Raw genomic sequence first — 16,447 nt, forward strand, 5'->3', positions numbered from 1 at the left:
TGTGGCAACACTGAGAACTGTCAGAACGCCGCCACAGTTTAATACCATTACGAAATATATAACATTACAATTCGTTTTACTTAATGTAAATATGATCTACTGACCGGTTAATTAATCTTGCTCTTAATCTAGACACAAAATTACTTCAGATAAAAATCTCACTGACTACTAGATTTGTTTATTTTTTTGCTTTCATGACAACACAATATAACACTATTTTTTTGTTCTTTTAATAATTGCTTTGAATCTTTGAAAATCAGATTTGAAAGTGCTTCTTTATATACATCAAGAACCATATTAATTGATGACTTATTTTAAACCATTGTCCTGATTAGTAGTTTCTCAGATTTATTCATTATCAGAATCTGAATACAGTATAAGCAATATTTTTCTGGTTTTGAAGTTAAACCCATCTTTCTTCTCTTCTTCTATCCTTTTTTTATAAACAAATTCCTATTTAATAAAACGCGAGTTGTATTTATAAGCTGAGTGAAATATAAACTATTAAAATAAATAAATAATTCCAGTAACGTTGGTTATTGTCCGTTCGGTTCATATACACCAACAAAGCACTTTGAATCGTATAAAAAGAGTAGGTGCTCAATTAGATATCGAAAGGTTTTGGCATACAATCGAAGATGATGGCCCGATCAGGTGACCCTCATGGATGACGATGAAGGGCCACGTCGAGGGCCTGGCATTGCCCGCTGGTCAGACAATGGGTGCTGTCACTATGCCGAAACGCAGGTTAATAAGCGATCGTCAATCGGACCCGTGTGCGGCTTATCAAAAGACCCTAGATTCAGTCTTTGTTTGCAACGGATATTATCGGACAGATCACCTAATAACGAATCGGCCGGCAATGTACAGGTACGCCCATAATCATTTCTCAAAAAGTGTCACCTTTAAAATCAGTACTCAAAATACTGGCTTTTATTTATGTTACATGAACCTTGGCCCTGGGAAAACAACATGACAAAAATGTCATTTTATATATTTTTTAACATTGTAATATAATTTCTTGAATAAATAATAATATGTATGTTAACCCTTTCTATGCTACAAATAAATATAAAAATTATCCATGACCGCATGATCATATGTCATGCAAAATATTTTAATTCGGCATTAACAATTATTAAAAATATCTACTCATAATATTTATCTGATAATTAGTGGTGTTTTCTTTACTGCTCAATGTTGCCATATAGTAAACTTCCAGTGCAGATCAAAAGCAATAAAACCTAATTGCGCTGAAAATTTGCTCATGAACAGGAGCAGCCAATTGTCTCTTTGGGGACAACATGAGACTGGAGGTAAATTAATAAAATATTCTAGAGTTATTAGAGAACATGCACAGGAGCTGACCACAGCAAGAGGGTGAACAAATTCAATTCAATTTGAAATGAGGGGTTATATCTGTAAATGTGGGAAACAGTAAAAATTTTCGTGAAAAATCACCACATGGCTAAGGCCTGTTAGTATATTTTGTATTAAGTTTTATAATATATTAATATTTTTATAATTTAGAACAATATATACTGGTAGATTGAAATATTTTTTTATAAAGCCTGATAATAATGATAATTTATTATAAAAAACATGAACGTGTTGCTTGTATTAATTCTAAATGAATTTTTACTTTTTCTCTGTAAAAATATAGTATGAGGTTGTATATGTATGTCAACTCGATGATATATTTTCCGTCAGACAACGGGTGAAATAAAGAGTGATGCATTTCAGCGAAAACACGTCTCAAATGCAGTGTGCACCCCCATAAATCAGGTGGTGGGCCTTTGTAGATAGGGTTGACATTTGTTATTGGTCAACTGGTGGGTAGCCAAAGCACCGTTACGTCAACCCCAGCTAGAGACAATTGATGTGTGCGCAAGAGGACGACTACACTTCCACATTCGATATAGTGCTACCCCAAAAATTTAATTTAATTCAAAATATTTCACTGTTTCAAAATTTATTTTCTTTATTATAAAATAATTACATATAAACTACATAAATAGTAATTATTTATAAATAAAATAAATTATATGTTTAAAATAAAACAGAGAGCATATAAAGTAATATAAATTTATCGATTCTAAATCCATTACCCATGTATTATAGATTAAAAGTAATTAATTTAATATTGAGAGTAAAATCAGTCATAATTAGGGATTCCAATCCCGGGCCAAAATTTTGATCCCGGGATTTCGGTATTGCAATTAGTCGATCCCGGGATCCCGGGACCAGTCCCGGGATAATTTTCATGTTATTTTATCGATAAAAATAATTTAAAATGAATAATACAATATATTTTTACATCTGTTTTTTATAACGTACAATGTATAAAGTACGTATAATTTTAGTCTTGGACTTAAAATAAAAAATAATATAATAAAAATAAAAAAGGACAGGTCTTATATATTTATTTGAGAAGAAAAAAATGAACTTTTGACAATGTATGTACATACCTATGTACATTCATAGACAATTAATTGAAAACATTATTTTGAATAAAACTCACGAAGTAACATCAAAGCATCAAGTGTTTTATCATTTAGCTTTGATCTGATTTTGGTCGGTACGCGACAATTGGGCGACGGACAAATGGGCGATTCCAGTCAATTGGGCGACGGTCAATTGGGCGATGGTTATTTGGGCGACGGTCATATGGGCGACAGAAAAAACTTGCACGCTTTGCTTTATTGTAAATATTAATAAAATATACATTAAAACGAAAAGTATATTAAATGCTAAAAACAATTTTATTTTCAAATTATTAACTCATATTATAATTATATGCAATACCATGTAAATATTCTATGATATTTTTTCTATTGTACCTCAAAACTTTTATGAAAATTCTTTGGTCTGTTCTTTTTATAAAGATATCCATTCCAAACATATTTTTCCTTGTCTTTTTGACTTAATATGACTGAATTATCCATTTATGAAGAATATAAACTGTGGTAACTCAAATTAGTCGTTCTCAACAATGATCTATAAAAACCAATTATCTATAAATAGCACATAAAATATAACCCACATGTGAATAAAAAGACACATACTTATTTTCTTGCTGTACTGAATTTTTTACCAAAAACACAATGACACTGTGACAGTGTTTTAAAACCACGACAAAAATAATTTTCAAAGACGCAACGAAACTTTTTGCGAACATTTTCAGTCAAAATTCAAAAGTATACTGAGCGCTAGTTATGGGTTTTTATATTTATATATAACTACCCTATCTAGTTTTAAATAGATAACTGTAAAATATGCGATTTTTGTGAATTCGCAAAGTTTATTCTCACACTAATTTCCAAGGCGCAAAACATAAAAAAAATCGCGTTAAGGGCAAAACCCACGATAAACATTTATCAGCGCTAGTTCTAGGTTATTATATTTTTATATAACTACCCTATTCAGTTTAAAATAGATAACGGTAAAATATGCGATTTTTGGAAATTCCAAAAGATTGTTTTCACAGTAATTTATAAGTCTCAAAACATAAAAAAATCGCGTAAAGGGCAAAATCCACGATAAACACTTATTAGCATTAGTTCTGTGTTATTATATTTATATATAACTATCCTATCTAATTTAAAATAGATAACTGTAAAATATGCGGTTTTTGGAAATTCCAAAGGTTTGTTCTCAGAGTAGTTTCCAAGGCTCAAAACATAAAAAAAATTCGCGTAAGGGCCCACTATAAACATTTATCAGGTAGTATACTTATAATAAAATTACCGACTTAAGCCGTGTGTTTTAAGTGTTTTATGATATCGGGTAACTCTCTAAAATTCTTGAATAAAAAAAATCACTGATATTTTATGATTAAATAAGCACAAATGATAAGTAAATATATACATACTATATCTTATGTAGGTATATTATATTTTGTTTAGACCAAATAATGTTTTCATCTTTTAATTCTATTCTAAAAAATATTACCTATATTTTCGTGTTTCGTATATATAATATACATATATATATATATTTTAATATGTATTAAATTATGTTAATTATTTAATTAATTATAAGATCATGATTTGCATCACATTTATTTGTAATGCATTATTATTCTATCGCCCAAAAGACCGTCGCCCAAAAGACCATCGCCCATTTGTCCGTCGCCCATTTTGAATCGCCCATTTGACCGTCGCCCAATCGCCGTCGCCCAATTGACCGTGTCCCGATTTTGGTTCCTAAGCAGCCTGCTGCTGAAAAAGCACGTTTAGACTCACAGCCTCAAAGATTCACAGATGACACGTGCAACTCGCGCAAGTTTGTACACGAAATATAACGATATTGTCAATGATAATTCGATTGTGCTTGATAAATCAACCAATCCGAAAAATTCGGGATTATGTTTTATAATCCCGGGACTCATCGGGTATTGAAAATCGCATTTATTTCATAAATTAATTCACCAAATTAGTTGTATTGTATTGGGTAACCCTGAGAAGAACGTCGAAACAATAGGGTTATTTTTATTTCAATGTTTCAGAATATAATTTCCGTCTAAAGATATAATCTTCCTACGCCTCACAGTCAGTTTTTTTATTCCATTAGCATAAAATATTTGAAGCAAAATATTCCGATTCTGCATTTTGATTTTTTCTGTCTATGAATCGAAATAAATAGCAGTCGGAAGGAGCAAGGTCTGGAGAATAAGGAGGATGAAATAAAACCTTCCAACCAAATTACTTGATTTTATCGAGAGTCAATTTCGGTACATTGTCGTGTTTTAGATCTGTTTTAAAAACTGTTTAAAACTTTATAATAAAAATAAAAAAATATTTCAGGAATATTTGGAAAGTCCATAAAATATTTCTACAACATTTTATTTTTGAATTAACATTATTATTTTATCATTTAACGCCTATAAAATTATTTTTATAGTTTATCAGCAATGATTTTATCAGTTACAAATTACGACCTTATTGCTTATTTAAAATATACACTAATTATTGTTTCAGGAAAGCAATTTCCCTGTTCAAAGAGCCATTAGCAATAACAGAAGCAATAAAAAAATGAACCATGCACCTTTAATAATTTGAAATCGCTTACCCTGATAAGTATGAAATGTCATTTTAAACACACTTTGAAAGCAGAGCGGTGCTGCGATGAAAACCTGGTATCTGTGGCACGTCATGCGTAAGCTAGCGAAAACGATACTATTATTTAAGCGCGTACGGTGGGATATATTCCCTTTCGCTCGCTCGCGTGTTAAGTGACGAGAGTGAGTGAGAGATAAGGGCGTGCGTTACATGCGTTCCGCACGCCCACTTCTTCTCGCTCACTCTCGTCACTTAGCACGCGAGCGAACGAAAGGAGATGTATCTCACCATACAAAAATAAAAAATAATAGTAAAAATTATTGTATCCTTTAATATTTTTCACAAAACTTTTGAAAAATTAAACATAAAATTGAAGCTGGATTTATTAATTTTATTTGTTATATATCTAATTCATAAATTATTCCACAGTTTGTTTTACATTCAAGCATAAAATAATATGTATATATTTATGAGCTTTTGTTGAAAATATTATTAGTAAAATTTACCCCATAGTTTGATAGTTGCAGGCTCGCTTTCGAAGAGAATTCCCGTTGATTCGGCAAACTGCAAAATTATTGTCGTTCATGGCAACGTCCTGTGTAAGTGCTTCGACACAAATCAAAAGTGACCAACGGGAAAAGGACAACTGCCCGATCCAGCTGAATTTGAATAAAAATATGATTTTTATTATTTTTTCTGTATTTATCCCAGACGAGTTATGTCCGTCGATGCAGTCAGCTTTTTTTGACGTGCGATTTATATCGAATTCTTCCCATTCGAACATCGTACCGTTGTTATGTGCGCATATGTTATAAATAAATTCTACTGGTAATCAAAGAAGCAGTATTAAAAAAAATATTATCAATAATAAAAAAGACAGCAGCAATATAAGCTTGATATAGCGTTTGTAGTTTATAAAAATGATTCGATTTTACGAGACTAAATAAATAATAGATGATTTTTACGAAAATTTAGAGTAGTCTATTTAGTCGAACTGAAGAAAAATGTTTACTGAATTGCCTATACATATATGATATATTTACCACAATATATGTAATTCTTAAACTTGCTGTTACATTTTTATAATATATATTTTTTTATATAATTTAAAAATATAAATATACTAAAATAAGTATATAAATCTATTGACGCGAATTTCTTAATCATATTATCTAGATTAGTTTTCATTATATTTTTTTAATTTGTTTTGAAAAAATGTGCAAATAAAGCTTATCCAAATTTTAGCTACATAATAATTTTATAACATAATAATATTTATTAAATATGATATTACTACTTGATTATACTAACATCAAAACGTGTAATTTTAATATATTAGTATACTAAAAATATTACGGTATTTTTATTTGTCATTAAAATAATTATTATATAAATAAAACATTTGTTTGGTCAGTAATTTATTTTTTGTAATTTGCTCAGTAATTTAATTTATTGGTGAGTAATTTTAATAAATGCATAGTAATTAATAAACAATATTATTATACTGAATATTTAGTTTTTAAATTATATATTAGTTATATAATATCTGAATGGTAACATTTGATAAATAACTATAATATTCTTTGCTTCTAAAAATACTAAAAAATGTGTGTCTACTAAAATCTCAATATTACGAGCTTAAGAATAAATTTAATGAAAATATAAATAAGTTTTGGTATTATAACCAATTATAAGCAGTAATTTGAGTTTTTCTGATCATTTATAGAATATTAACTAACCTATATTAATTATATAAATAATATTACTGACCATTTCATTTAAAGGTTTTTGCCAATTTATACACAAAAACACTGACCATTCAATTTGTTGTCCATAAAAAAATATTTTTTTGTAATTTTTTTACCCAAGCATATATTTTTAAAAAAATGTGATTAATGGACCTCATCCGTATTATAAATTCACATTATTATAGAATTTTATAGCATTATATTATTTCATTACATTTAAAAGTTTTGTCAATTTATACTGACTATTCAATTGGTTGTCTATAAAAAAATACAAATATCCTTACAGTATTTTTTTGTTATTTTTTTACCCAAACAATAGGCAAAAATATATTTTTTGTGCTTAATGAACGTCAACCATATCAGTTTTATTATTAAGTCATAATAAATTAAAAGCAATTTCACGGTAAAGAATTTTGAAGCATTCTATTATACAAAAAAATAGATAATCTATTAATATTATCTCAAAATTATTATCACAAACAATTAATAATCTAAGACTAAAGCAACGTGAATTGACATAAACATAGTTTTATAATATTTAGACGTTTTCAAATTTTAATGCAGTGGTACCTTGATTTTCATGAGGAAACTCGTAGCTCAAATCACTCGTATTTAAAATCAATTTTTCCCATTGAAATGGATAAATGGCAATTGCAATGATAAATACCTACTAATAAAGTTTTTTTTAAAAGTACGTAATTTGATTTTTTGTTCGTATGTCGAGTCAGATTAAAAAAAAATGCTGTATCTCAAAATACTAGTAAGGCAAGTTCTCCGTAATTTGAGGTTCCACTATAATTAATAACACAAAAAACCAAAGTTTATTAAAGGTATAATAATGTTTATAAATTTGGAAGGAAACTGTAGTTCTTGTTTATTTTTTTGATAAACATTTAGTCTTCTCTTTCGTTTATTTTTAATTTAAAAAATGCAAGAATCAGATGATTAAAACAATTAGAAAACATATGTAAATATTATTTTATTGTATATATTTTCATCAATAATATGAATTAAAGGGTTAGGGTTAGAACGATTTTTATATTCTCTTAAAAAAAATATTTTTATATTACAAAATATTTTTTCAACTCGAAAAAATACTAAATAAGGGTCTGTACGTTGATTGAAAATACAGTGCATATGCTTTTTAAGAAATGCGCCCTATATTTAATAATAATCGTTTGACAAAAAAGGGAATCAAAATAATCAATAAAATAACAGTATTACTTTTAAATGCAATTTTAAAATATATTTTCTTTTGTTAAAGAAGTTTAACGTAAACTATAACAAAGACAAATGAATTATATATAATAAAGTTAATCTATGTGTTTATATATATTTAAATATTCTTCCACCAAGAAATTAAACGAAAATTTTGACCCCAAGTAAGTTACTAGATATGAGGAATAAGTCATTTTAGTTATAAAAAATAATATATTAAAAGCAAACGTTAGTCATAAAACTTTACTGGTAAAAAAAATATCATATTATTAATAAAAATACTAATAATCATAATGTATATTTTTATTGTATTTATACAAATATTTTTTTAAAACAAATTTACGAAATATAGATGACTTATTTAATTTTCATTAGCCTATATATATTATGTATATATATTTTTCTATATAATTATTATTTTCATTTAAATTGTTTTTTTTTCTTATAAATATATTAATTTTAAATGTATATGCGTATATACATTCTACATAAGTCCATAGTATAAATCCAGAGCGGTAAAGCCGCGAGAAACTTTGTATAGAAACAAGAAAATTAATTCCATCCCTGGCGTAGATCTGAAATGTACGCTGAAACTCGCTGAATGCCACGATGGAAAGTTTATAATTAAATATGACAGAACGTGGATGCTGGGACTTTTCTCATACCTGCTCCTCCTATCTCTCCTCGCTTTATTCCAATTATAATTATTTCCATTCTGATCTCCGAACAACACTGTTTTCGGTACCTACCTTTTGTCGACACCTAAGAACGATGATAATTTACTCGTAGAGCTATTTACATACACACCTCGATTGTTATATAAATTTGCATGGAATATTTTATCTACATCAAATAATAAAAGATTTTAAATGTTTCAGTATAATATATTTATTTATCATTTTACAGTTCATATGAAACAAAAATGACATACAATCTACTCAATGCTTATTAGTTTCACTAATCAAAACTAAAAACCTTAAGTGCTAAAAATAATTCATTATCTAATGCACTTTGTACACGAAACAATTTTCAATACCTAATCGACTTCGATAAAAAGCATTTTTTATTATATAATGTGAAATAAAGAAAATATGTATTATATCATAATCATAATCTAACATACCGAAAGTTTTGAATTGCTTATAAGAATAATTACTTACATACGAAAAATGGACAGATTTTTCATACTATTCACGATAGAGACTTACTAAAGAACACAATTTTATTTTATGTGTTTGACTCTTTTTTTATAATAATAATAATCATAATAAAACATTACAAAATTAATACAATATGTACACACATTACGGACGTTTCGCAATACATTTTTTTTTTTTTTTGGCGAAAGCGAATATCTTAAATGTCAAGTTTGTTTTCTACTATAAAGTATAAATAACTCTTACACAAACATACTTTTCTTTTTTAAAACAGTCACAAGATTGATTTTCTCATAAATTATTTATAATACAAACGCGCGCCTATCTTAAATACCTACTGACTTCAATGGTTTATTATTATTATTATAATAATATATTTATTTAAACATTTTATAGAGATAAATATTGATCATATTTACAATTTGATGTTCATTACGATTGAATATATTTATAATATTAATTATTGTTGCTCGATAATCACATTGATCTACTACTAATATTATGTTTTATATAATATGTACAAACGCATTTTGAAATATCCAGCACCGATTTAATCAGAAAATCCATCGTTATTGGCATGATCTGATCTTGGAGATGGTGGAGAGGCTCTAGCTCGTCTTGATAGCATATCAGGAGTTGGAGGTAAAAATCCAGCTAAATATTCAGCAGGAGGTCTTATTACAGTTGACAGATAACCAGTTCCAGAGTAAGGTGGTGTTAAAAATCGCCTAGATGGAGAGAACTTCATATTTTGTCCGCCCAATGGAGAAAATGCTGATTTTCCTTGATATCCAGGTAAAGAATACGGAGGTGAGTCTTGCGTCAATCCATAAGAGCCCAAATTTCCTGCTAAAAGAGTGCTAGCACCTCCGCTTAGCATTGCCTCCATAGCTAATACTACATCTCCTTTACACTTTGAGAGCAAATGTTCAATTTCTGATCTTCGCCTCCCCGGAAAAACTCTCAATAGCACATCTACTGGTGATCTATTGCCTGGACTTCCGTATTGCGGCGATATCTTATCGCTCTCGAAAGAATTGTCTAACTGCGTTTCGTTGATTGTATCACTTCTGTTTGGCGAACTGTTATCAGAGTCTACGACCGTCGATTGCTGTGGTAAATCTGGAGTATCCGAACTACTGCTCAAGCCTCTCGCTAATTTCCTCGGAACTGTATCTCGATCATCTCTGATTGTTGATAAGTTTTGTATTTGATGCGAATATTTAGATGGTGGACTTTGATTCGCCATATATTGTGGATCGTCCATTCCTGGCCACTTGTCGTGGACATGCTCGTGTTTGATAGGAACTAAGATGTCGTCGTATTGCGTGGATCGCGTTTCTTTCAGGGATAGATTTTCAGGCGCTCCTACCGAGCTTTGGTCAGAATTTTGGTCTTCTTCTTCTTCAACGTTTAATTCGTTGTCTGAGTTTGGCGTTTGAGGTCTAGGCGTCGAAGGTGTGTGAGAAGGTGATATTCCATCGTCAATGTCGCTGACCATGCGCGCTCGTTTCTGCACTGGAAAGATAAACAGAAGAGGCATGTTTGAGTTACTTGTTAAAAAAACATGGTCATGTGTTATATGTAACGGTGAGATAAATGTTTGCCGATAGAATTAGATTGAGAAAACAGTAGGCGTGTCACTTCGGAGGGAGTAGACCAATGAACGTTGAGCTTTTCATGACACCACATATACTGTGTGGTTTGTGAATAACGAAACGATAGGGAGTTTAAAAATAAAATAAATAAAGACCCGTCGAGCATGTACAATAGTGACAGCGCATATGCAAATTTACAATGGGGTATGTACTCACATATTATTTATACATGAATGTATAATGTGAATGTATGCATGAATAATACGAGGGTTATATATTATAAGAAAAAAAAGGCCATGACTGACATTTTTCATAAAACACAAAATAACCCAATTGCTCAATTAGACTATAGGTACAAGTTTACTGCTACTATTCTAAATAATATTCAATCAAATATATTTATTTATATTTTTAGTCTTATTATAAACCAAATATTTACATTTAACAATAAAATCGTCGTACCGCAATCGTTTGATAATTTATTGTGTAGTGGGTGATGAGGGTTCGAACCCATTGTTGAATACTTGATATAAAAAATAGTATTTAATATATTTTTCAGTCGAGCAAAAAGGGACTGAATGCGCAATGCTCTGAATGGCGGCTAGTTTAGTATAATATAAACTTATTAACATAAAGCATATTGTGAACAAGTCTGGAGTACTACAACAATGGCGCACATTGTTGAAGCAGATAATACTCGGTCACTATTTCAATTTATATGCAATTCAAACTTTAAAGCTCTGCCAAAAGCTCCAATATTGTAAACTTGATTTGATGTAAATAATAATAACTTTAATATAATATTTCTTTATTACATATAATGGTTGAACTATATAATATAAAATAAAATACAAATAATCTGAATTATATTTTTAACTATAGAAGAAAATATTTATTTAATATGCGCCATAAAAAAAGTATTACAAAATATGCACACATAGATAAATAAATTATATGATGGTAATAATAAGTAAACTATAATAAAATAAAATGCAACACCACAACAACAAAATTAAAATCTTTGTCCGCAAAATATAAAATATATATATATATATATATATATATATATATATATATATATATATATATATATATACGAATTAAATGGTGTATTTGCCTTTGCATAGGTGAATCAGATCATTGTGCTAAACTGCAACGCATGAGCGTATTTAGGGGCAAAAAGCTATTTTATTTGCTCAAATATGGATCAGCAAAACTAGAACTTATAGATAAATATAAGTAATCCAGAGGCCGCGGGTTCGAGCCATGGCAGCAGACTCGATTTTTCATTCATAAAATGTGCTTTTATTAAAAACCAGACCCAGCTGCAAAGTGACTTTTATTAAATATAATCTATAATATACATAAAACTGTGGTAAACAATCGTTAGGAATTAATGTTTGTGTTACTCATTATTTTTGTCTCAATCTCAAACATTTACCATGGACTCGGATCTTTCAAAACATGTGCATATTTTTTTTAGCAAGAAATCAATGATTTATTTTGTGTTATTTTAATACTTTTAAGATTTGCTTGTTTTGGAAGCAGTTTTAGATACTGATTTAAATTTTGAAGTGCTTAAGAATTAAACTTATGTAATTAGAAAGTCTATTTTTCAATTAATTGCACATATTTTTTTTGTAATAAATGTAGTTAATAATAATAAATATTATATATTATTCATATACATTTATATTAGAATCCCCCTCATTCCAAATTAAAATCCATTTCTGTCGAAACAATGGCAATGAAGCTTTCGGCAATAGTTCGAGAAGGGTTGTTATTGGGCGACTCGGCGGGGGTCGGGAATCCCGCCGCTCCCGGGATTGTTCCCGACATTCCCGGCCGATGATTTAAGTGATATCATGCCACGACACAGTTTACGCTCCAATTAGACTAAAACGCTTTACAATAAAATGCGAAAGTGAAAAATGAAAGAGAGAGTCAAACCATTAACCAATTAGATTATTCAAAAGAGACCTCTCCCCGTTCAGACAAGAGCTTTTATAAGTGAAACTGATTTTTTTTATATATGATTTCCATGAAGTTATATAACACCATTTATATTTGATGCAATAAGATGCTATATGTGGTTTTTAAGCTTTTCATTCAATCAATCAATATTATAAATAGACTGAATGGTGTTAATTGTGTTACCTTTTGTGCAACGTATTTTTTTATTTCAATAATTTCACGTTAATTTTTGTTATATTTTAAATGCACGTGCATGACTATGAATGTGCATATGATACTAAGAAGCAAGATTTTTTTGATAAATCTAATAAATTTCAAGAAAAAAGGCAAAGTTATTCCTGAACATTTGATTAAAAGGTTAAAGTTATATTTTTATTAATGATTAACACGATTACGTAATTTTATAAATAATGATTAGAATTGAAAGAAGTGGGTTTTATTTATAATAAACAAAAAAATCTATAAATTTTGCTATTAATTTTAAGTTAGGTCACTATGCTATTAAGTGACACAAAAATAAAAATATAAAACTTTTCAAAATATAAAACAGCACAGTTCCACAATAAATATTTACCACAATAGTGCTAGATAACATTTAATATGTAGCTAGGCTTTAATATGTAGTGGCGTAGCTAGGGTATGTGCCGCCCAAGGCAATCCTTAAAATTGTCGCCCCCCCCCCATACATTTTTTGCAGGGTCATAAAATCAGCATTTATTAAAATTATATATTGGTTATTATTAAGCTCTTGTTATTCGTGGATTTATATATGTTTTAGTGCATTCAGGGTTAAGAACCACACTAGACGATCCCATCGCGAATATGCCGCCCCCAAGAAAGTGCCACCCGGGGCGGTCCGCCCCCTCCGCCCCGGAATATAGAATAATTGGTGAATCTTACGCGAATGATAATATAAAAAAACTTTTCATATATGCATAGTTTATAAATGATCTTTACAATTTATGTAAGAAATACATTTAAAAGCCATGAAAGGCTTAGATGTGTTCATATAGAACGATTTCCAAGTTCAAAAATATTTTTTTAATTTTTAAACTTAAGAAATTAAAATCTTGATTAAATAATCCGTGAATTATTACTTATTTCATTTTATTAATTATCAAATGTTTTCTAAGATAAGCGACAATCGTTTTAAAAAATATTTTTTTTTTCTATCTTGGTAATTTTTTACTCCTTGGGCACGCTACACAATCGAGGAATAATATTTGAGGACTTTTGGCACGCGAACCCAAAAAGGTTCGCTATGCCTGATATAGACTATTCACTAACTTTTATAATATTTTTGCTGATGAAAAGAAAGCAAATTTCCTCTTACCCTTTTCTTCCATCGACTAAGAAGCCGATTATTTTTGATGAAGCGTCAATGAATAATTCAGTGCAAATTATGAAGAGGGGGGCGGGAATTTTAAGGATCACTCCGGGCGACACATACCCTAGCTACGCCACTGCTTTCACTTACTTAGCGATATTACTTCGTCCTTTAAATGTCTCAATTATCTGAGAGCGCAAAAAAAATCACAGAGGGTATACCTGTTGATTGACTACTGCAGCATCACGACGATATAATTTTTAGCTAAAAAATGTAGTGAAATGCCAGTGCAAAATCTAGGGGTGGTCTATCCACAATTCTAAAAAAATGTTGAGATTGCCTCTTAAAAACGGCGTTAAACTGCGACGTAAATACACTTTAAAATACACAAAAAAAAAGTTATAAAAACTTTAATTTTCGATCGAACTGTGCGTGCTTTTTTAGTATTACATTTTTAGTACATTTCCATTGAAACGATTAGATATATGTTTTGATGGCATAACATAATTCATTAATGTTTCATTCAACATTTTTACGATAATGTTTTTGCTAAAAATTCGACAGTTTTAGAAAAAATTTGGATGCTACTTGTTTCAGTCGAAAAAGTTAATGCATGAACTGTATGTGACACTAGATATTTTTTAGTAATTTCATTAATATTGATCCAGCGATTACTAAGCAGAAAATCCTTATTTTTTAACTTTTTATCTGTGCCCAATGTGCTTGGCTGACCTTCTCTTTTTTAATCTATGACGTTTTTGCAGTACTCACTACTAAATAGTAGTTACAATTTATTCCATTTTTAACGCAAAAATTGATTAAAATTCTTCATCATTTAAATAAAAAAACTAAGCGTGACAAAATGCGTCAAACACAAACTACGCGTCCAATATGGCTGATAATTGAAACGGACATCGACTTAACTGAAATTATTGCGATTTTTGAGCGCACTTCTAAGTTTATTAAGAGCTGCGTCAATGATTTTAATGGAACATATTGAAAAGGAATTCAATCTTAAAGTCTGAAGGCGTCGTCATACGCCGATTGTTTTATCGGCACGTGTGACGGTACAAAGTTGGCCAAGTGTGTACAGCGGTGGCTGTGTGTTGCCGGATGATGAATGTACCGCAGCATCATTGTGCCGGCGCCTTTGTGTCCCCGACAATAAATTGAGTCAATGTCTACGGCAAGTGCTACGGGGACATCACGCCGGGGCCGGACCATAAATTACAAAATTAACACTGCACACAATCGGATAATATAATGAAACCACACATAATAGAGATACATGACGTTGAATCTCAGCCGAACGGGGGCGAACATAATTTCGGCTTGGAAAATAGGAAATTTTCAACAATGACTTCAACAGATGCCGTCTATCACTACATACTAAATATGACAATAATTGAGTGAATATGGTGAATGTCTTCTTAGAACATATTTACTCTCAATAAAAGTTATTAATCATCGATTATACGTTCAACAACTTAATGATTTTTTGATTCACGAATACCTATAATACAATAATGTCTCATTTGTTAAAGAATCTACATTTAAAAATAAAGATCTTTCGTGAAAGCTTTAAGGAGCTAGTCCGATTCAACGTGAAATTGAAATTTTCTGCAATCCTCAATAGAATCTATTTTAAAGAATACTTCATAATAATTTGTATTTGTGAATTTTTATCATTACTATACGATTTACCAAATTCTTTAAAATCTACATTATTAATCAGATTAAAAAAAACCGCGCCGTGCGAGAACGGCAGATTTCAAAAATGTATGGGGGCTTTCCACAAAGTTACATGAATGGATAGAGATAACAACATCGAGGAATTCACGATGTATTCAAATGACTTGTTTATCCCAAATTGAACATATTGAAAAGATTGAATAATAAAAATATTTTTTTTTATGAAAATCTAAACTTATTCATTTGTTTAAAATCAAACATAACACACTATCAAAAACTTTTTTACTTATGTTTGCCTATATCGAGATTTTTCGTCACTACAATAATAAATTAGAGCAGATTCATTGCTTCTTATATGTAATAGAATCGACCATAGTTAGTGGGTTTTTTCCTTGAGAATATAATTTGTATGAAAATGTATAATGTTTTACAACCGCTGCATAAAAAAATTAGGTCCGTGGCAGATCTTTAAAAATGTATGCTTTTTGCAAGGTTTTAATAGAGGTCGAAAGCATTTTAATAGCAAAACTTGTAAATGGTTTTATTAACTATTTTAACTGGCCTTATCTTTGCTTTGATAATTTAAAATCTACATTAATAATCACATAAGAAGAGACCGCCCGCACGGGAATCGGCAGATTTTAAAAATATATGGGGGCATTCCACAGAGCTA

General features: G+C 29.7%; 1 protein-coding gene across 1 annotated transcript in view; it reads right to left on the minus strand.

The window, feature by feature from the left end:
- Positions 1 to 9,235: 9,235 nt before the first annotated feature.
- The window catches only part of LOC148228331 (doublesex- and mab-3-related transcription factor A2-like), a 33,073-nt gene continuing 25,861 nt past the window's right edge, over positions 9,236 to 16,447 (minus strand). Inside the window, exon 5 of the mRNA XM_088199679.1 lies at positions 9,236 to 10,701. Within this exon, the coding sequence (XP_088055805.1) occupies positions 9,734 to 10,701 (968 nt within the window). The 3' untranslated portion in view covers positions 9,236 to 9,733. The remainder of the gene's footprint in view (positions 10,702 to 16,447) is intronic.

The sequence above is a fragment of the Plectrocnemia conspersa genome, unplaced genomic scaffold (genome assembly GCF_051122295.1).
Source record: "Plectrocnemia conspersa isolate PC_06_02 unplaced genomic scaffold, ASM5112229v1 ptg000012l, whole genome shotgun sequence".
Lineage (NCBI taxonomy): Eukaryota > Metazoa > Arthropoda > Insecta > Trichoptera > Polycentropodidae > Plectrocnemia > Plectrocnemia conspersa.